The sequence below is a fragment of the Macrobrachium nipponense genome, chromosome 6 (assembly GCF_015104395.2).
Source record: "Macrobrachium nipponense isolate FS-2020 chromosome 6, ASM1510439v2, whole genome shotgun sequence".
Classification (NCBI taxonomy): Eukaryota; Metazoa; Arthropoda; class Malacostraca; order Decapoda; family Palaemonidae; genus Macrobrachium; species Macrobrachium nipponense.
In genome coordinates, this window is record NC_061108.1 from 65,727,216 (window position 1) to 65,750,293 (window position 23,078).

At 38.9% G+C, this 23,078-nt stretch overlaps 1 protein-coding gene across 2 annotated transcripts in view; it reads right to left on the bottom strand.

The window, feature by feature from the left end:
- The window catches only part of LOC135216322 (serine/threonine-protein kinase SIK3-like), a 1,037,686-nt gene that overhangs the window by 441,187 nt on the left and 573,421 nt on the right, over positions 1 to 23,078 (bottom strand). For both annotated transcript variants that reach the window (XM_064251493.1, XM_064251492.1), the window contains exons 10-13: positions 20,242 to 20,361; positions 3,685 to 3,880; positions 3,170 to 3,282; positions 2,762 to 2,871 (exon numbers count right to left, since the gene is read on the bottom strand). In XM_064251493.1, coding sequence (XP_064107563.1) covers positions 2,762 to 2,871; positions 3,170 to 3,282; positions 3,685 to 3,880; positions 20,242 to 20,361 — 539 coding nt within the window. The remainder of the gene's footprint in view (positions 1 to 2,761; positions 2,872 to 3,169; positions 3,283 to 3,684; positions 3,881 to 20,241; positions 20,362 to 23,078) is intronic.

Sequence of the window (23,078 nt, forward strand, 5' to 3'; positions counted from 1 at the left end):
GAATTTTATAAAATTATTATCGAACTTCAGGAAGTTCTTATTAAAGCATATTTAAGCGAAACAAGACTTCGATAAATCTAGAAGCTAAGTAGGTGTTGTCTTAACAATCCCTTTAAGCGTAGTCCTTCCTAGGAAAGTCGTAGAAGGATACTGGTAATTGAGTTGCACAAAAAAGAAGTAACTACGGTATGTGTTTATGATTTGACCGTATCGTATTCTCATACAGTAGAAACTCTACTACCTTCTACTATCTTCGTTCTTTTTGTTAATAGAACGAAAGAAAGAGTATATATATATCCTTAAGGAACGAAGTTAATCCAGGAACTCTTTAAATCTTCGTGATTTCCTCATAAATCGCGGAAGAGACAGAATTCCTGTTCATCACTAGGGTTTACGGAAGGAAGTAGATATTTCCTATCCGCCATCATACCCAAACGTCGATGAGATTCTTATTAAGAAAAACTCCCAAAGTTCTTGCCTCCTCAAAACGAGGGAAGAGCATGGATGAAGGAAAGAGTCCGCATGAGGCACTGCCTAACACAGGAGTCTTCTGAATAATGCAAAGGGGCTTCTCTTAGTATCAGAATCCTTCTGACAAAAGCAACGGCCGCCTGTGCGACATCTTGCACATTTGCCAGGGGAAAGTTGCTCAAGTTAAAAACTCAAAGAGGAGTCTCGCGACTGACCTCTCTCTCAAATGAAGATTTTGGAATCTTCTGACGCCTGGCGTCTGGATCCTTGCGCCTAGCGCCTGGCGTCTGGATAGTTCCGCGCGCCTGGAATGTTCCGCACGCTAGAAAGGAGACTCGCTCCTGGAACGTTCCGCTTGCGTGGAAGGTCCCGTGCGCCCTAATAGATCCGAGCGCCTCTAGTCTTGTTATACGAGCCTCTTGCCAGTAAACGTTCAATGGAAGCATCCTTCTGATTGCCACTCTATTATAAGGCTCCTTAGTTAAGCCATCTGTTTTCTCTTTGAAGGCGCCTTGCGCCAAGAAAAAAGTTCTGGAACGCGGCTCGCGTTTAACTGTATGAACGAGGCTCGCGCTAGTCTGTTGGAACGCGGCTCGCGCTAGTCTGTTGGAACACGGCTCGCGCTAGTCTGTTGGAACGTGGCTCGCGCTAGCTTGCTGGCTGGCTCTCAGCCTCTCACTCAGTGAGTCAGTGTTCTCTTATTCAGAGAACGAGCCAGATCGTCCGAACTCCAAACATGTACATTCTTCGTCTTTTCGGATGTAAGATGAAGAAACTGAAGAACAGACGCACTTTTAAAAGGATGCCTTTCCAATGGCTATCCCTGGCAGTCTGGGACGTTTTACAGATCCTGCCGAGGGAACGCCCGATCGGTGGGGAGGGGTTCTCCCATAACCTCCGTAAGGCTTTCGACTTTCCTTCTCCTCTGGGCTTGTGAGTTTGGAAGAGGTCTAGGCCTGAGAGCGAGACAGAGCCGATCGAACGCACCCTCTACTAATTAGGACGCCTTTCCAATGGCGAACTTGGCAGTCTGGGACGTTCTACAGATCCTGCCGAGGGGACGCCTGATCGAAGGGGATTCTCCATAACCTCCGTAAGGCTTTCGACTTTCCTTCTCCTCTGGGTATGTGAGCTTGGAAGAGGTCTAGGCCTGGGAGCGAAACAGAGCCGATCAGAACGCACCCTCCACTGCACTAACACTAAAATCACTTCTTACCTTTCAATAGCTCGTATTTTGAGCTACATTCCTTTGTCTTCAATTTGCAATATGAATTCGAAGATTCTGTGAAGTAAGAAGGAGATGAGGATACCACACTACTAGTATTGTTAATGCTCTAACTGCTCGTTAGTACGAGAGCTATATAAACTTCTAAAGGAAGCGTAACTATTCTTTCCTTACATCCTCAAGAAGGAAGTTAGCTCAATCAATTCTAACATTTACTACACGTTATTATGAATAAATATTAAAATTTTCCTTCTTGCAAACTATGTGAGTGTCTACCGAAAAGTTCGGTAGTTACACGTAAACAATTCTTCGAAATTTTCGAAGCCAAAGTTATAAAAAACAAATTAATATGCGTATGCCGAACCAAAGATCCAGTACTTCCCTGCAAAAGATAGCCCAGTAGATCGATGGCGATGAAATCCAAAAATCAAGTCAGGAGGAACTGCAAACGTTGTTTACATTCCAGCGACAGAAAAATTATGAATTAGAAAACGGGTATGGTTCCTATTCCCGCCACCCAGCGGCGGGGGGGTAGATCACCTGACCTACCTGCCGCGTGTGCCGCGAAATTCGAATTTCTGTCGGACGACGGAGTAATAGCTATGTATATATCTGCCAGGTAAGTTGAATGTATAAAAATATTGGGTTAGATGGCTACATCTGCATCACAATACAGTATAAAAAAAGTAACACTGCAATTACTTCCATAATAACAGAATAACTGAACCCTTATTAATCAAACTTACAATAAGAATGTCCTTACATGACTTGTTAATACATCTGTTCCACTGGTAGTGCATATTTAGAGGTGTTTTACCTGGTTAAACTAAATAATAATAGCAAAGTAGTGGAAATAACATAGAAAACATTTCAATACCCAAATCTACATTTTAACACAAAATAAGAACCCCAAGTATTTATGGTCTCCCTTTACCATCCTTGTTCTTGTAGGTAAAACTGAATTACCCTATTGATCTGCTCGGTGATCAGAAAATTGTGTACATAATAACTTGGATAATATCCACTGCATTGAATTCAATTCATATTTTACCAAACAAAACTTACTGAGCAACATCACTTGGGTCTATTTCATCCTCCCTTTGTCCCGCGATTTCATCCTCTTGTTGTGGTAAGGGCTGTGAGTGACCCCCTAAGCAGCTGGTGCCTAGTCCAATCTAAAAGCAAATTCAAATGATTCCTTTATTCATATTTAAAAATCTAACCCGAACTTAGGTTATAAATAATGAACTGGTCAGATAACTTCACCACAACTAAACCTCAATTAGAAAAATTACTGGTGAATTTTTTTTAAAAGTTATCATATTTACCATCATAAGCAGTAATCTTTTTCTGTTGTAGAATCATACACAAATACTATGACAAGACTAGTACCATAAATAAGAAATCAAGATTACATACTACTATCTTTCACCTTTTTACAAGCTATAACAAAAATATTGTGAGTCTCAGCACCTGAGTCATCTGTTCTTGACTGTTAGGATGACTATAACCTTCACTCCAGTGACGTTGAAAGTACATTTGCAAGTTAGCACCACCATCTGAAGCACGCCTTCCTAAACTACTTGCTGAAAATGGGAGAGCAAAGTTACAATTTTCAGATGGATATGCCTTATCACAAAATAATTTAATATTTCTTTTAGGCTCCTAATTACTATCTTGGCCATGGAATTAGTTACAGCAGAATAGGAAAAAAACTTTATTTTTAAATCAATCCATTCTCATATGTTTTAATGACACTGAAAAACTGTTTGGACATTTCAGGCAGAATTCCTTATATTCCACAAAAATGGTTAATTAACTGATGAATTGTACCAGTACTAAAATTGAAATTACCCATAATAATTGCTCTTGTTCATTAACAAACCTTCCATACATTTGGCAAATGAATACAGCTACTATATGCTAACGGTCCAAATGTTTTTAAATAAGTTAAAATAAATCAATAAACATATAAACAAAAGACTTACCAGTGCCCATAAATGGTGGTGGTTTTAGCAGATGTTGATCTTTGATGGTGAAATTCTGGGGTGGCTGGTTCTGAACAAGTGGTAAATTCTGAGGGAGATTTGTTTGAGGGAGAATATGCATTGGGGGATTTTGATGTATTCCCATGGCTCCTTGACCTATAAACTGTAGATGACCCCTGATTGTAGCCTCCCGAACCTAAGAAAAATAATCACATACAGTAAAGCCTAAACAATGTAACCGCTTTAACTCCTTTTTTACAACCTGGCTTACTCACTGAACTAATGCCTTTTAAGGCAGTTTTTAGTCTTTACAACAACTTGAATCATAACCTTATTTCAGAATTATTCTTTATTTTCAGTTATCACCTGGAATCAAAAGAGACTAAAGAAGTAAGCAGTGAACACACTTCATATTATTATACTGAAAAACTAAGCCCTATTAATAATAATAATAATAATAATAATACACTGAACTACAATGTTTTGCAAAAGAAAAAATGACAGGAGTCAGCCAAACCAAATATCACATAAGAATGCAAAGAGGAATGTTCTCAAGAGTCTAACTGTTGGAAATATATACGTACTGTAGTTTAAAAATATAATTTTTAAAAATTTCATGTAAGGACATTACATACAGCACTACAAGTTGGGCAGATTCCAAAGCTTCTGGAGGATATAAGTCTCATTATTTGTGATGCCTAGTACATGAGGAGAGAAAGATTCTTATAGATGGGAAGTGGGAATGCCAATTATAAGCAAAGGGTCCTTATAAAAGATCCTTTTGTTTTCGGTCCTTATAAAAGATCCTTTCGTTTTCTACATACAGTGAAAAAAATCTGTCTGATTTCTACAAACATGTAGATCCTCCACTTACAGCAGGGATCTGTTCCAAAATGGAGCCAAAAGTTTATTTCCACCGTTAAGTTGGTGTTTTGCCGTTATCAACGCTTTAACGATGCTTAAGGCATCATAACTTGATGCAACATAAAGTTACGACTCTGTAAAATCCCATTAATTGCACTGAAAAAGCACCGTAACCTCGAATCCACCATAAGTCAGTGATGCACTATTTGTTTTGCCACAAACCAAGTACTAATAAATAACTTCATTTTGGTGGGATGGAATTGTTTTCAAGAAATTCAAGAAAAACTGAGATTTATATAAATTACGAGTTGTAATGGGGGTACTACAGTGAACCCCCTGTATTCTTGGGGGATGCGTACCAGACCCCATCGCAAATAGCTAGAACCCACCAATACTTAGAACACCTATATAAATGCTTAAAACTGCCTATATTGTTAATTCAAACTCAAGAAAAAACAATTAAAAATGCTTATAACCTGGTTTTTTCAATAGTTTTATCATAAAAAAGGGATTTTGACGAAGGAAAAATCTATTTATGGGCAAGGGCCTGTGTCGCCTAGTGAAATGTCCCTTTAGCACACATTTCTAAAGTATAAATATTGCTATAATACAAGAGAAAAAAGCTAATATGGAAATCCCAGAGTATTCTGGCTCGCTCACCTTATTTTAAGGTGTCTGTATGGTTTCTGGGGCGAGTGAAATCACTACCAGGGGTCCTTTGCCATTTAGATTCATCCTACTTCAACATCCCTCATCTACAGAGGAGCTGATCTAAGGCCAACTAGCGCCTCTGACGTCATTCCTGCAGATAGCACCCAAGCTTGGAAATAATGGAGGTGGCTACTGCCCTGAAGTCATGGGCTTTGGGAAATGATTCAGGGTTTGCTTGTTTAATAAAATAAAGAATTTGTTGCCTAATTCCCTTTATTGAAATAGTACCACCTTTTTCCCTCATGAAAAGGGGACCTGAGGATCTTTGCCAAAAAACTGCGATCTGGAGATAGTAAGACTTCTCCTGAGGGGAGAAATTCTATATGTCCAGCATCTCTGGAAAGGGCCGACAGTTCTGATATTCTAGCTCCTGAGGCCAAACTTAGCAAAAATAGAGTTTTCCTCAGTAGCATTATATATGTACAAGAAACGTTGTCAGTGTCTGAAGCCAGCTTGAGAACGTCATTCAAGAACCATGAGACTTAACTAGGCCTTTCAGAAGGCCTGAGCCTAGCACAAGCTTTAGGAATAGACGTTAAGTATGAGTCTGTTAAGTCTATTTGAAAACCAAACTGAAAGATTTTCTTTAAAGCTGATTTATTAGTGGTAATAGTGCTAGCTGCTAATCCTTTTTCAAATAAGGATCTGAAAAAGGATATAGCCAGGTTGACTGTCATGGTTCTGGTGTTTGTTTCCTTCAGGAAAGTTGCTAACTTCTTAACAGCAGCATCATACTGTCTCAAAGTTGATTCTCTCTTATCTGATTCTAAGAAAAGAATATTCTGAGGATCAATATTTGCATCTCTTTTAGCCGCAAACTTCATGAAGTCCATAAAGTTAGGGTTTTGAGAATTCCTGAGGAAGCGAACACAGTCCTCATTTGTACTGACTGAGATAGTTTGGGATTGGGGATCCGTCGAGGTCGGAGACTCAATTCCAGAAGCAGAGGATACCAGTTGCTCTTGGGCCAGTTCGGGGCTACTAGAGCTACTTGTCCCTTGAATGTCCTGAGTTTGTTCAGGACTTTCAATAGAAGATGGCGTCTATGGCATAAGCCAGAGGGTCTGGGTTTGGGGGCCACATAGCAAGGGAGCTTGTGGTTCGCTTGAGATGCGAATAGATCTACTTAGAGACCCGGAACACTCCGGCGTATCCACTGGAATGACTTGTTGTCCAGGGACCACACTGATTCTAGAGGAACTGATTGAGACAGGGCATCTGCTATCACGTTCCTTACTCCCGCTAAATGGGTGGAGGATAGGTGCCATTTGTGCTTGGTTGCTAGGGAGAAAATGGCTATCATGACGTGGTTCACATGTTTTGATTTGGATCCTCCCCTGTTGATGCAGTGCACTACCACTGCACTGTCCAAGACCAGCTTTATATGAGAGTTCTTTGCTGGAAGAAGCCTCTTCAGAGTGAGGAATACTGCCATAGCTTCCAATACGTTTATGTGAAGCTGGCGGAACTGCGATGACCATGTTCCTTGAACCTTCTTGAACTGGGAATATCCTCCCCATCCGCTTAGCGAGGCGTCTGTGTGGATAACCAGCGCCGGAGAGGGATATTGAAGAGGAACTGACTTGGACAGGTTCTTTGTCTCCGCCCATGGACGGAGACGATTGCGAAGAATCTGCGGGATTACTGACAACTTGTCTCGAGATTTGAGATTTGCTCTTGAGCGCCAAACTCGATTTATGTCTTTCAGTTTCGCTATTAACAGAACATCTGTTACTGATGCAAACTGGAGTGAACCTAGGATCCTTTCCTGGTTTCTCCTTGATGCTCGTTTGCACTTGAGGAATTGCCTTACTGACTTGGCTATTTCTTTCCTTTTGACCACAGGAACTGACAGATTGTGGGAGGTCAAGTCCCATTGAATGCCAAGCCATTGAAAACGAGACTCCGGAGTGAGTCTGGACTTTGTCCTGTTTATTTGGAACCCCAGATGTTCCAGAAATTGGGTTACTTTGCGTGTGGCTCTGAGGCATTCCTCGACGGTTGGTGCCCAAATCAACGAATCGTCGAGGTACGCTACTACCATTATCCCTTGTGATCTCAGTTGTTGCACTACTATTTCCGCTATTTTCGTGAATACCCTGGGGGCTACGTTCAGCCTGAAGGGCATCACTTTGAAAGAGAATGCCTGGTCTCCCAACCTGAAGCCTAGGTATGGCCGGAAGTGTTTCGCTACTGGGATATGATAATATGCGTCTGTAAGATCGATAGAGGTGGTGACGGCCCCACGGGGAAGTAAGGTCCGCACCTGCGAGATGGTCAGCATTTTGAACTTGTCGCAACGAATGAATAAGTTTAACCGGGACAAGTCTAAAATTCTTCTTCTTTTTGATGAGCCTTTCTTTGGCACGCTGAATAAGCGTCCTTGAAACTTTAAATGCTTGACTCTTGACACTACCCCTTTCTGAAGGAGCTCTTGCGCATAATCTGTCAATTCCTTTGTTGGTAGTTGAAGGAATGATTTGGATGGAGGGGGACCTTTGAGCCAACTCCATCCCAGCCCTTTGGACACAATGCTCTGTGCCCAATTGCTGAACCCCCACCTGTGACGGGAGAGGAACAGCCTCCCTCCTATCTGAGAGATCTCATTGCTGTTGTGCAGGGCGTGCTCCGCGCCCTCCACGGAAGTGCTTCCCCCTGTTGGTTGCCATTCCGCTGCCCCTCTGGCGAAAGGAACCCCTAGCCCTGCTTCCCCTTGCGAACCTGTTAATGGTTTGGAAGGTTTGACTTTCAAAAAGAGGGTTGAAAGCCGGGGAAACTGCATAGGAGATCGAGGGTTGGCTTTGTGGAGCCAACAGGAGGATGGGCTGGTTTTGCCCCTTTGCAGTTGTCGGTTGTGCAGGTTGAGAGACCGGAACTGCTTGTACAAAGTGTTGCTGCTGCTGCTTTTGATAGGGCTGGAACCTCTTGGTCTTTTTTAACTTCTTCGCACTAGCAGGAGGATTCTCCAGTTTCCTCTTGCTGGAAAGACCCCATCGAGCTCTTAGACTTTGGTTAAGTCTAGTTGCTTCATGCTGTACCTCGTTCACAGCTGATTCTGGGAAGAGGTCAGCCCCCCAGATGGTGGAAGAAAGCAGCTTGTTCGGCTCATGCCGAATTGTAGCTTCTTGCAGGACATGTTTCCTACAGTTTCTTCTAACTACTACAAACGCGTACAGGTCCAACTGTACCGTTTGTGTCTGTGACTTTGCTAGGAGCTTAAATAGAGGCTCCGTACCTTAAGTCAATGCAGCAACCTCTGTCATTACTAGCGAATTCAGAGTCCTGCCTAACCTTGTCCTCGCCTCGAATTCGGCTTGGATAAGGTTATCCGGTAGCCTAGGGAGTCTCTCACCGAACTGATCCATGGCACAGTCCGGTTTGAGTTTTCCTACCGTGAAAGTAGCTGGCAGGTCTTCCCAGAGTTCCCCAAAAGCTGGAAAGAGAGGGGACGTCGGGTCTGATTCCTTAAGCTGAGGAAGGGGTTCATCCTTCATGGCAGCTTGTATGGTGATCTCTGCTATCTTTGTTGTGAAGGGGAGTGGTGCCTCCTCCTCCGTAGCAAAGATCGTGAAAGGATTTTTAAATGCCTTGAGTTTGGTGTTAGTACAGTCCCAATCCTCCAGGCAACGTACCCACTCCCTTTGAGCCTGATCCCGACTGTACAAAACAGTCTCCTTAGGGATCTTGTCTTCTCTATTCAAGGCTGCCTCCGTTAGCCTAGCATACCCCATGAAAGGAGGTTGTAGGCCGGCGGGATGGAACTCAAAAGTCCTCAATACGACGAGTTCCATAGTCCGGGATGGAGATCATGCCATCCTTGAAGGGAGCAAAGGCTGCTACCCTCCAAGGATTGCTCATAGAGAAGGCGGGAAGGGTGTTGTAGTCAGGCAACGAGGCAACTCCGGCGCCTGCTACAGGGAGAATGGCTTGAGGTGCTTGGCTCAGCCCTGCCAGCCGATTCTCCTGGTCCGTCAGACGCTCAGAAATATTCTGAATCGACTGGCCGGACTTAGTCAAAGTGGTGGAGATCTGTGAAAACATTTGGTCGAATCTTGTGTTCATCAAAGATCCGACCATGTCTCCTACCTGCTGCATGACCCCTGCCGTAAAAGCAACAGGATTGAAGGGACCAACAGGACTGGCCCCGACAGGGGTCACCGGAGGAGCTGCTCCGGCAGAGGGAGAAGGTACTGGCTCGGCAGGAGCGCGGGCCTTCTCTTCAGAGGATTTACCTCTTGATCCTTTTGAGTGCGAAGATGAGGCCTTCGCCTTCTCTGCTCCGGGATGGTGAGCCGGAGACTTACGAGAAGATGAAGAAGACGTCGTCTTCTGCAGGGTCTTCTGCTCTCTTTGTCCCTTGACTTTGGGGACTACTGAGGCAGTAGGCGTCCTATCAGGGATCTCTGATCCCGTGAAGCCTTGGAAGGAAGATGATGAAGGGACAGGAGAAGACGATCCAGAAGCGTCCAAGGGAAGCCCTTGGGCGCCTAGCAAACCTACCTCAACCAATAACTCACCCCCACCTACCGTCATTGGCTCAATGTTAAGGTCTATAGTCGCGACGTCCGCAGCGATGTCCTGGCCTCCTCCCTCCATCAGGGCCTGCTCCACCTGTTGTTGGATAGTGGCAATCGTCGGAGCTGCCGCGGTGGGGTCCACATACCCAGTCGACTTGCCGCCTGGGAAGATCTGGACAGCCAACTTCTTATCTAGGATGTAAGGCTGCCCCTTCGGCGCGTTTTTGCTGAAGCCACCTACCCAGGCTCTAAGGGTAGCCGATGCGGCGTCCTTAACGGCGGCAGCCTGAAAGAGAGGGTCATTGTAATCCTTACAACGAAGCCCCAAGGACGAATCATTAACATTTGACACATATAACAATATAGCATTATAATGCAAATTCTGTGATAGCATATACCAGGAAAGAGAAAAACGCTACTCCAGTATATACATACTCCGTCCGAAAACTGTTCCACCAGCTCGAAGCAGATGGAGCAGGCTTCGTGGTGCCAAACGATCAGGCCGTGATGGCGGACAGCACAAGGAGCATGAGACCTGGAGACTTCATGCCCGCAGGGGTCCTGGAGGACGGCGTTGCACCTGGCCTCCTGACAGTTAGTAGCCTGTAAGTGGATAGATACATAAGTATCAACGTTATACACTAACAGGACCCGTTAGTATGCTCCGTTGCATGCCGGAGTGGTATAAAATTTTTGGGCATAATCCCCCCTGTAATCCATGTGGAAAAAGGTCCATGGGACCTGGTAACTGGTTGAAATACCCCGGTGTACACCGGAGAGGATTAAGTAGACCAGATACGTTTCATACACCCATAATTGAGTTTCAAGGAGGAGTACACCACGCCGGAGAACGAGAGAGGATTACACATAATTAAAAATAAATAAAATAATATAGTAGAGCGTGTAGCTCCGTCGTAAAAGCCCCCTCCGGCAACCGCCGGGGCGCTCGGATAGCAAGTGGGCGCTCTGTCAGCAGACGAAGGGACTAGATACATAACGGGGACATAACGGGGAAAGCATGTAAACCAACCGATACCTCTTCTCCTACGATAGCTGGCGGAGCCAGCTACCCCTCCGCCAACCGCCGGGGTGCCCGGATAGCAAGCGGGTGCTCCGTCAGCAAACGAAGGGATATGATACATCAAAGAAGAAAGGAGGGGGGAAGAGGAATCATAGCACAAATAACGTCGGAGAAGAACTGATGCAAACAGAGGGGGGTGGCCAACCTCCCCCTGACCACACCGGAGCCCCCCCGGAGCTCAAAGAGAACATGTGCGAAGCCACAGTACTCCCTGCTGTCCAAAACTCCCGTGAACCCCCTAACTGGGGGGAGGGGGGAGAAGAGCTCGGATGGTTGCTATAGCGACCGTAAGCAAGCAAGGACAGACACCCCCCCTCCACAAGGGAGGAGGGGAAGGGGACTGGGACCAGGGCGATCAGTGGCTCTACGCGATCACAAGTGGACCAAGAGGTGAATGCAACAAAACAGCCTAGGTCGAGCGACCACGTGAGCTCGAGAGGACCAAAAGGCGATAATGCAACAAAACTGATCGCAAATGGACCAAGAGGTGATAATGCAACAAAACCGCCTAGGCTAAACTGATCGCCCTAACATGCATACCCCTAAAAATAAAATATAAATACATTGTAAATAGAGAGAGAGGGAAATCATGAGTGAGAGAGAAAGGGGACATCCAGGAGAAGTAGGCTAGTTCCCCTAAGGTGGGCAACAGCCAGGATGCTGGACTGGAAAACGTAAAAAGTAATCACTCAGAAGCCTAAACACCTAGACAAGGAGACATGCATGCATGAACACTAATCTAAGTTATAGGCAATGGATTTCCAAATAATACGATGTAAAATAATAAATAAGTAATAAAAGTTGGGAACTTGTGTATCACGTGATAGAACCCATAAATAAAGGTAAAAATACACTGGATAGATATCACGGTATTGGGGACCGAGGAATCTAACCGAACATGAGGCGAGCCGGCAAGGCCGCCATGTGCCAGACCAGGTGACTATTATCGAACCTAAAAAACGGTAAAAATAGCTCCTGGCTGACAAAAAACTAGTGCAAAACCTTTCGGGGTACTTAACTTAGCTGCGGCGATAGCTGCAAGTTCCATGGCGAAAATAATCCAAGGATAAAGTGCACAAAAAACACAGAGGAAAAATGGCACGTGCTACCAAGTTCGCTAACGAAAAAGGATGGCCACCAGAGGCGATGCAGTCGGCGTGCTGGGTAGCGTAGTAGTAGTAGTTGCTGACTCCGACTGTGTATCAGCTCTTTCAGGAGGGGGATTCTGATGAATGAGAATTCTAAATGACAAGAGGTTCGTGGTAGTGGTCTCACTCGCCCCAGATACCATACCGACACCCTCTTTTTATTTAGGGTGAGCGAGTCAGTTATTCTGACATCCTCCTGAATTTATTTTTTTCTCTGGTATAATGTTAGTATCATTTACCTAGAAATAATAACTTAAGGATTATTTCACAAAGCGACACGAACTGAGCCCAGAAATAATAATAATAATAATAATAATAACTGTAATTACAAAATTCATATGTGATAGTATTTTAAAGAAATACAATACTAATCTATCCATGTCACTTTTAATTAAGGTTAACTCTCTCCCTCTCTCTCTCTCTCTCTCTCTCTCTCTCTCTCTCTCTCTCTCTTGCCACACAAGATAATAATGTGTCATAGTGGTAACTCCCTCCCTCTCTTTCACTGGAAGCGTTGTAAGTATTTTTAGAGGGAACAGAGAGAGATAAACACTCTCTCTCTCTCTCTCTCTCTCTCTCTCTCTCTCTCTCTCTCTCTCTCTCTATTTTACCGAGATGAAAGAATTTTTATGGTACTAGTATGTAAAATGTTTATTGATCAATTTAATAATAATAATTAAAATATAATAATAATAATAATAATAATAATAATAATAATAATAATAATAATAAAACTGTAATTACAAAATTCATAATGGTCGTATTTTCATGAGATGAAAATGACCTTTCCATTTCACTTGTAAGGATAATTCTTCTTTCTTACAGAGATGAGAGAATTTTTATGGTAGATGCAAGTGTTTATTATATTTTCAAATAATAATAATATAATAATAATAATAATAGAAGTAGTAATAATACGATAACTAATTTCAAAGGAAAATTCTTCCCTTTGTCTTTTTCTGTATCAATTTCCCTACCTCATAACTCCAGTGACACTAGGAGCTGGGGAAGTAACAATGCCATACAATGGTCAACGAATTTAATTTATGTATCTAATCTCTCTCTCTCTCTCTCTCTTGTATTTTAATGAAAATATACAGTAATTTGTGAATACATAGTGTTGCACATGAAAAAAGTAAATTAGTGATAATTTTAGAGATACGCCCCTAAGAAAAATTGCAAATTAGTGAAATTTTCCCTGTGGACATGTTTTCAACAACATCGTTCCGGCTTACGACGATTTTCAGGTTACGACGCGTCTTAAGAACAGAACCCCTGTCATAACCCGGGGTCTGCCTGTATATATATATATATATATATATATATATATATATATATATATATATATATATATATATATATATATATATATACTATATATGTATATATACACATGTATGTATGTATGTAAGAATGTATATATATATATATATATATATATATATATATATATATATATATATATATATATATATATTATATATATATATATATATATATATATATATATATATATATATATATATATAATACACACACACACATATATATATATATATATATATATATATATATATATAACACACACACACACACACACACACACACACACACACACAGTGGAAACTCGGTTTTTGTTTTTTGTACACCCTGATTTTTGTCCAATTCAGTTTTCGTAGACTTTTTCTGACGAACTGTGACCCATTCTGCATTTGTGTTCCTTGCTTTTTGTGAATTTTTTTTGCTTCTCTTATTCAACTGCAATTGCTAAATAAGCCATCATGAGTCCAAAGAAAGTTCCAAGTGCCAGCCCTTCTGTAAAAAGGGCGAGAAACACTAGAATTTAAGAAAGAACTTAGAGCAAAGTCTTGGAGCAGGTTGCATGACAATCACAGTAAGAAATGCCAACAGGTACTGCTGATAGTGAATTTAAGGCCAGCAGAAGCAGGTTTGAAAATTTCAGAAAAAGAATGGGCATACATAATGTGCCTACTTCAGTGATTAAGAACATGTTTGTAAACTAGCGTGATGTATAAGATTTTGTGGAGAATTATCATCCCAATAAGGATGTTGTAATCTGTCTCGAACATCTTTAATAACAATGCCATGTTCCACTTTAGGCAAATTTTAAAAAGATGCCAGAAACAAATGTCTCTGAAAAGTTTAGTTATGGAACAGGGGTCCAGTGACTCTCCAGCTGGTTCTAGTTCTAGTAAAAACCAAGAGGGGAAGTAACCTCAGACAGTGTCAGTCAAAAATGAAAAGAAGTAACTCTAGATAGGTCCTTGATACCTGAAATCCTTTTGGATGGGGATTCCCCTTCCAAACAATAACCTCTCTCCCCCTCCTTCTCCCCTTCTTTCTGTCTTCAATACACTTACAAGAGTCTTCCATAAAGGTAAGAGTGATGTTAAATGTTCATTGTGTTTCATTAGTCATTTATATTCATTTCTCATTGTTTTCTGTACATAAAGCTCTGTTTATTCCCTATAAAAAGTATTTTTTAATATCTTTGGGGGTCTGGAATGCATTAATTGTATTTACGTTAATCCTTATGGGATTTATTGTTTCTGTTTTTACACGTTTTGGACTTTGTGGAAGGTTCCGGAACAGATTATGTACAAAAAGCGAGGTACCACTGTGTATATATGTGACTGGGAGAATTGCTCTGTAACAACAGAATTCCATCTATTAAAAGGAGCCCATAAATATGCCAAATTATTCAATATAAGTACAGTGGACCCCCCGTATTCGCGTTCTCCAGATTTGCGGACTCACACATTCGCGGATTTCTCTGGGGAACGTTTCCCTGCATTATTCGCAGAAAATTCGCGCATTCGCGGTATTTTTCTATGATAAATATCCACAAATTCCTGGTTTTTTTGATGAATTTCATCATAAAATGCACTTTTTGTGATAAAACTATTTAAAAAACCAAGTATGAAAATTTTTAGTGGGTTTTTCTTGACTTTTAACTAACAAAATAGGCTGTTTTTAGCAATTTCATAGGGGTTCCAAACATTCGCGGATTCTAACTATTCACGGGGGGGTCTGGTACGCATCCCCCGCGAATACGGGGGGACCACTGTACTATATTCCAGAGACTGTACTGTCTTTCACTTCAGGTAGGTAATGAATTAGAAAAGATACAGAAAAAGTGGTATATATATATATCAAGAGATCCATCCACAGGTAATCAGTTTGACTAAGTGACCCTGGTTGATAATTTCTCTTTAATCTTCTTAAGCGTTGGTTGGAGGAAGATTTTATCAATGATATCTGAATCCCAGGAGCCGTTGGAGATATTCATTACCCTTTTTTGTTTAATCAAAGCTGACTCCCCCATCTGGCTTTTGTAACGACAACTGCTGCTATATGTGACAAATTATTAGTTTATTCTGTGATTATGGTTATTTATATGGTTAAAAATAGCTGAAATCTGTTGTCCATACCTGACTGACTGTTTATGTTGTATTAATCTCTGAGAGAGTAATTCCTGTGTCTTTGGGGATTGGCTTTTGTTGGACGTTAATCAGGGATTTGGCAAGGGTATTTGGGTAGGTAAAGGCAGAAGGGTTAGAGTTTCTTAATGCTGTCCAGGTGTGGAATTTTTATTTTATTGTTGGGTGTCTCTCTGGTCTTGTCTTGAGGGGGTCCGTAGAAGATTATGTTTGCTTTCTGGAACGCTTTCTCAATTATATGGTCAGGGTACCTTAAAGATGAAAGCTGCTTATGAATTAGTTCAATTTCCTGTTCCACGAAATTCATGGAACAAATTTCTAAGTCTCTTAGGAATATATTGATGGGTACAACAATCTTGATAGAAATGTCATGATGACTAAAGTAGTGAATGTATGACAGTGAGAAAGTTGCTTTTCTGTATATGGTAAGCTTGTATTCTGTAGTGTCTAATTATCAAATCATCAAGAAAAGGAATTTTGTTGCCTGTTTCCAATTTAACTTTAAATTTGATGCTGAGTACTATAGTATTTACAAACATTATGCTCAGTACTACAGTATTTCCAAACCTTTTTGTTCTGTGCAGGGCAAGGGTGGGAAGTGGTGCTGCCAAATCAAAATTTCTCACTCAATATATTTAGTATTTGAAAGTACGTCCACGTCCTTGAAGGGGAGAGTCCCGGCTGTGCTGGGCAGATGGAGAAACACCTCTCTCACTCTCAGAAGAAGCAACAAAGTCCCGAATCCTCCAATGTCTGATGTGAGGACGAGGAGGAGGAGCCCTTAGCCTACGACAGTTCTAGCTTGAAACCCCAGGACACCTCTTACAACACAAAGTCCAGCCAATCACTCTTGAAAGAACACCTGTGATGGGTTGATAACCAACTGCAATGATGTCAAGGATGAGGCTAGGACTGACATGGCAACAGGTGGAGGGAGAAATGTTACCGATGCCGACGTCACAGGTGAATAAGTGCTGGGAATGATGTCACTGCATTCAGACTGGCAGCCAGAGAGGGCCTCATTAACAGCAAGGATGGCGAAAAGGTCTTCTTTCGTCTCCTACAGCAATCAAAGGGCCTTTCCCAGTATAAGCACGTGCAGAAATACGAAGAATTTACCAAGAAAATACATCGCCTTTCACTTGAATGCAGTGACCAATGAAACTATGCTGTCTAGAAGCCATGATGTCACAAGCTCATTCGGGACGTCACACAGCATACAAGTCGAACATCATTGGATGACGATACATTAGAGGGAGACGATATCTACACATCTGAAGATCAGCCCGTAAGGCTCGTAATCCCGCAAGAAGACGCACTTCACAGCACCAACGAGCATACCGATCCGAAGAAGAGGAAAAGGCAAGAAGCACATCTACTGCAAGTTACATCCATCCCAGAGGAACGTGAACCTGGGAATGCTGGAAGGCCATCTAAAAATGTTCACACCCACAGGTCTTCTAGCGGTTATAAATATGTAACAAACCAAGGGCATTCTTCCATCTCCGCTATGCATCATATGCCAGATGACAGATGCAGCAGATTCCTTGCATTTACAATCTTTGAAGATTTATCCTATTGTTAGGAGGAAAGGTGTTCTGCGTATAAAGAAGTCAAGTTATAGAACTAGCAAGTGTTGATCTGACATTTCATTAGTGAGCCATATGCTGTCCAAACCATGCTAACCTAATTCAGAGTCTGGGCTACAACAAGCTATAATAAACATTAACTGGTGATTTAAGCAGATCCGAAATTGGTATTAGAGTTACCTCTGACAGTACTGTGCATTTTCACATTTGAGAGTAATACAAGGGAAGAGATTCAACCAATCTTGTAGTTGGTGAGTTTCCGCTAATAAAAGAGTGAATAATGTTGCAAAGGACGAGGTAAATTATTTTCATATGTATTGTGGTCTGTACTTAGTCCCTCAAGTTGTAAAGGACAAGGTGATTTATTGGGATACACAAGTTTTTTTTTTTTTTTTTTTTTTTTTTTTTTGTCAGTTTGGTTTCAGATTAAGTGGTTATAGAAAATTTATGTGTGGTTGAGTGTATGTGTGGTGTGAAAGTGGAATATTTTCCAGAGAAATTCTTTATTTTCCCAAGAAAATAAGAATTTCATTGTTTATATATCGTAATGGTATTAGCAACCTTGAGTTGCGAAGGAGCCAAAATTCTATTGTTTTTTTTAGTAGTTATAGAATAAATTAGTATTATGGAATTTTGTTTACATAGAATTATGCATTTCTACCTGACACCTTCTGCCTTTGCTTAAATTCTCATTTGGCAACAAGAACAGCTAAGTACTAGTTTCCAAATGCACAGAATTCCAAATTACAGAGTTTCAGTCAATATAAACTTTTATACCTTTTGATATCTTGTTATCTTACATTTTCAGAAATTAAAAAATGAAGAAAAATTATTTGGCTTTAAAGTAGACAAAACCCGCTATTCGAAGTCTTGCAATTCATAGACTCATCTATTCACGTATTCCTGTTTGGAACATATACACAGGCCCCAGTTTAAGATGGTTTCAGTTTATGATGTTCCGAGGTTACGAGGCTTTTCAATTATATTCATCAGAAATTATTTCCAGGTTTACAGCACCTGTCCCAGGGTTATGTCGCTGATCCGACAGAAGAAATATGACTCCAAAAAGGCAAAATACTATATACACTTGAGTAATATTCAACTACATGTACTGTTCAACCCATTTTTTACTGCATATATATATTAGGATTTTAGCATACATCCCTTATAATGTTGAGTTTTGATTTGGCAATAAGCCTAGGCTATGGTATTAGTCACTGCTGTAGCCTAGTCTAAGATTCTGATATCTAAAACTAAGAAGCTAAAAGCTTAAAATATGCCTATAAAATGTATAAAAAATCAGTATAAACTCATTTCAATTCATTATTAATTAACATAATAAGCAAAAAAAAAAAAAAAAAAAAAAAAACGAAAAAAAAAAAAAAAAAAAAACTTCCAACCTCCTTGTTTACAATTGTTTTGTCAACACTACCAAGTACCAAAAGCTTGCCCAGCAACCACTTTTAACTAGTGCACAGTATAGAAATCATACATTTTTATTCTCTCTCTTCAACAACTGAAACTAGCAAACAGCATAATAACCATTCAATTCTATTCTTACTCTATCTTTACTAAACGGAGATACCAACAGCATATGATATTAAAACTGAGCAAGAATTCTAGAAAATATCTGCTAGCTCCAATGAGAGCAGTCTTTGACGTAACTAAAGTAATTTTCTATTTTATATTTAATTCACAAATGTTTGGTTTTTTTCATTAAATGTATAGCATAACTAAGTTTTTCAATTTACAAGATCATTTTACCAAAAGAATAAAAAAACACAATTCTTTGTAAATCGTAAATGAAAAGAAATAAAATATTTTCAAATAAGTAAAATAACATATATATTTATTGTCTTTATTACTATAAAAATAAAAGTTTGTTGACATCTTTGTTGACTTCCGTTGTCAGGAAATCCAAAGCTTACGGTAGGTTTAGCCTAGTCCCTAAAGTTTGCACTTTTCCAATATATAAACAACATAACAATAATAAAAGCTTCTTCTTAAATAAGTAAAACATTTGTATTTATTGTCTGTTGTCAGAAAATCCAAAGCAAAGGCTTAACCTAGTGCCAAAACACTTGCACTTTTCCAAAACTATACCACATGTAATGTTCAATCCCAAAATTTTTGGCAATAAAATTAATCTTTAAATATCTACCCTTACAAGAGTATAGTATATGGTAATCAATATTTCAAGTATTTCTTTCATAAAAACAAAATAAAAATTCAATTTACATAGTCTTCAATATACACCCAAAAGCATTAAAAGTGAGGTTTCCTTAGGATTTTTTACAATTTTCAACAATTTTCTGACTTACATAGCGTCTCAAGAACAGAACCCCCATCGTAAACTGGGGATTGGCTGTACACATTAATCGCAAGAAATTCACCTATTAATGGTATTTTTAACGGAGAAATATTCATTAATTACTGCCTTTTCATATCATTTTGCATGCAGTGGTGGATTTAGGGCTGGGGCACCAAGTCATGTGCACCCTCCATGGATATGAATAATAGACCATTGTTTTTTTCAGTAAAAATACTAAATTTTTATATATATGTACTGTATGTGTACATGTTACATATATACATTATATATGATAAACCAAAATGACCCCCCCAAAATAAAAAAGATTATTAGATCTGCCCGTTTTCATGACAAATGCACTTTTTGTGATAAAACTATAAAATACTCTGTTATAAGCATTCTATTTTCATTTTCTTTTGTGTCTGAAGTCAAAATAGGCAGATCTATGCATTTTTAGATGAGATTAGATCTATGCATTTTTAGATGAGTTTAGATCTATGCATTTTTAGATGAGTTTAAAATGAAGTAGTATTTGAGGATTTTAGCTATTTGCAGGGGGGTTGTGGTACATCCCCTGCAAATACAGGGAGCCAACTGTAAACTCAAAACCTGCGATCGATTATGAACTATTAATTTACAACAAACAATAAAAGAAAATCACTTTTAAGCTAATTACAGGTGGTCCCAAACAGTGTCTTGTATGACCAAAGTGTTCTGATACCTAAAAATCACAAAGGATACAAATGTGATTAGTATTTACTATATACTTCATGGCACAAGTCATAATGTTAGAAATTGTAAAATAGGGTAAACTCATACTACTAACTGCCATACTGCATCTTACGATACATAAAACATCAACACTTGATAGATACCTCTTCATGGTGAGTGTCTCCAGGTCCAACTGTGTGTCTTCTTGAACATAAGTATCTATCCATTGACCGCTGGTTGGGCTCATCTGTATCTGATTCACCACTGATGTCTGTATCACCATACTGAAAATTTTTAAAACATTCAAAATGATAAGTCCTTTATAGTTTTAAATACTTGTCAATAGTGTTACTAATCAGCTTTATGGAGAAAGCAGCTCAACAAACACTCACTATACATTTCAGACCAATACAGTTACCAGAAAAAATGCTTAAAATTATATATATGTATGTACATATACATATATACATATATATTATATGATGTCTATAGTATATATTATTCGAGCTACAAAATTTAATGTCCTTTAATATCTAATTCGCTCTACCTTGGAATTGATATATTTTCATATAAGTAAACAGAAGGGGAACTTTTTAGTTGATAATAATTTTGTCCCCTCATGGGATCGAACCACCGTCCAGCGGACAGGAAGGAAATCGTTAATGTCAATGTCGTCCTAATTTCGTTCCTGTCTGCTGGATGGTGGTTCGATCCCATGAGGGGACGAAATTATTATCAACTAAAAAATTCCCCTTCAGTTTACATATATGAAAATATATCAATTCCAACGTACAGCAAATTAAATATTAAAGGACATCTGTAGCTCGAATAATTTATATGAATCACGGTGATGTGATAATTAGTCATATGTATAAATATGTTATATATATGTATATATATATGTATATATATCTATATATCTATCATCTATATATATATATTATATATATATATATATATATATATATATATATAGATATGTAAAGGTATAAGCCACGAAAGAAAGATAAACAAAGGAGTTTCTGCAAGGTCTTTCGACTCAACATCCTTTACTTAGCAGACAAACTGACTTACATGAGAAATTGAGAGTACTACATGAAAGGTCGTATAAGTGACAGATGGGGATTATAAGGAGATTAGTACTTAGAATCCAACAGACCTGGAGAATAAAGAACCTTTCCAAACAAGCATAAACATGGGTACAATTTAAGAACAAAAAGATTAAGTCCAACTGCTCAGACACAAGGACAAGACAAAGGATTATACAGGGTGACAGCTGACCACATTCAGATCTTAGGTAAACAAAAACTTATTCACAAAACATATCAAACATACATATACAAAGAAAATATCTCTAAGGCAACTAATTTGTATTCATTTCTTAAACATGTTACAAATAAAAAGGGTCTAAATCAGGGGTTCTCAAACTTTTTAACTCCTCGACCCTTATGAAGTCTCAAATTTTCTATCAACCATAAAGTCTCAAATTTTCTATCGACCCCCAAGACTACCTCAAAAAAAAAAAAAAAAAAAAAAAAATCAGAATCAATTACAGTAGTATTAGTTTAGTACTTGACATTCAGTATGATAACAAAAAATAACACCTAGTAAGAAACTATGTTTAGAACTTTAGATGTACGAGTATATGTAACTTAATTCTCCGACACGTTAGTTATTTATCGACCGCCTTTTGACCCCCTGACTCACTTATTCAACGACCACCTTTTGATCCCTGATTATTCATAGACCCCTTGGATTATCCTTGACCCCTGGGGGTCGATATAGACCACTTTGAGAACCCCTGGTCTAAATGAAACAGGACACAATGAATATTAAAATTATAATGGGAAGTAAGTTGTATTATGACAGATTCTAAGATTTCGTGACAACACATCTTTTGATCTTGCAATTACTGAACTACCAATAGAATTTATCAGGTGGTTTTTTTCACTTATATGAATGAATAATGCGTTAGATGTTTCCCCAGTTTTGACAGAACATTTATGCTGTTTTATTCTTACTTCTAAGCCCTTTCTCAACTGTCCGAGATAAAAAGAGGGGCAGACCATACATTGAATTTAATATATTATGTTGTTGCTTTCCCTGGGGCCATTTTTTTATTAAAAATCCTTTTAGTGTGTTATTAAGGAAAAAACAACTTTGACCTTAAAGGCTTTTAACAATGATTTAATGGTTTCAAATCCATTAAAATAAGGCAAACTGAGTATGTTCTTAGAATTTTCTTACTAAGTGTTAATTACACTATAAAACTTTTTGTGGGCTTTATTATAGCAAATATCTCATATATGTGAAGGATAACATCAATCTTTCCCTATTTTTCTTATGTATTCAATTTCTTGATCCAAATATTGGGGACTGACAATGAGCAATGCTCGTAAAAACAAAGAAAAAATTGAGATTTTGATAGTAAGATGGTAGCCTGAATAGAAATGAACATTTAAGTTGTTGGTTGGTTGCCTATAAATACTGAATTTACACTGAAATGGATCTCTATGTATAAAACATCTAAGAAAGGGAGGCTTTTTCCAATTCTAGAGTACACTTAATTGATGGTACCTGGTTATTTAATTTAGAGAGTAAATCATTTACATCAATACCAGCAGGCAGAACAGCTAAAATATCATCAACATATGTATACCACTTTACAGGAATATAAGTGATATGAGGTAAAAAGCATTTTTCAAAGAATTCCATGTACAAACACACACACATATATATATATATTATATATATATATATATAATATATATATAATATATTATATATATATCTATATATATATATGATATATATATATATATATCAATATCTATATATAAATAAAATATTATATAATTACTATATATATAATATAATATATATTATCCTATATCTATATCTATATCTATATAATATTATATATTAATATATAATATATATATATATATATAATTAATATATATAAATCTTTACACACACACACATATACTATATATATTAT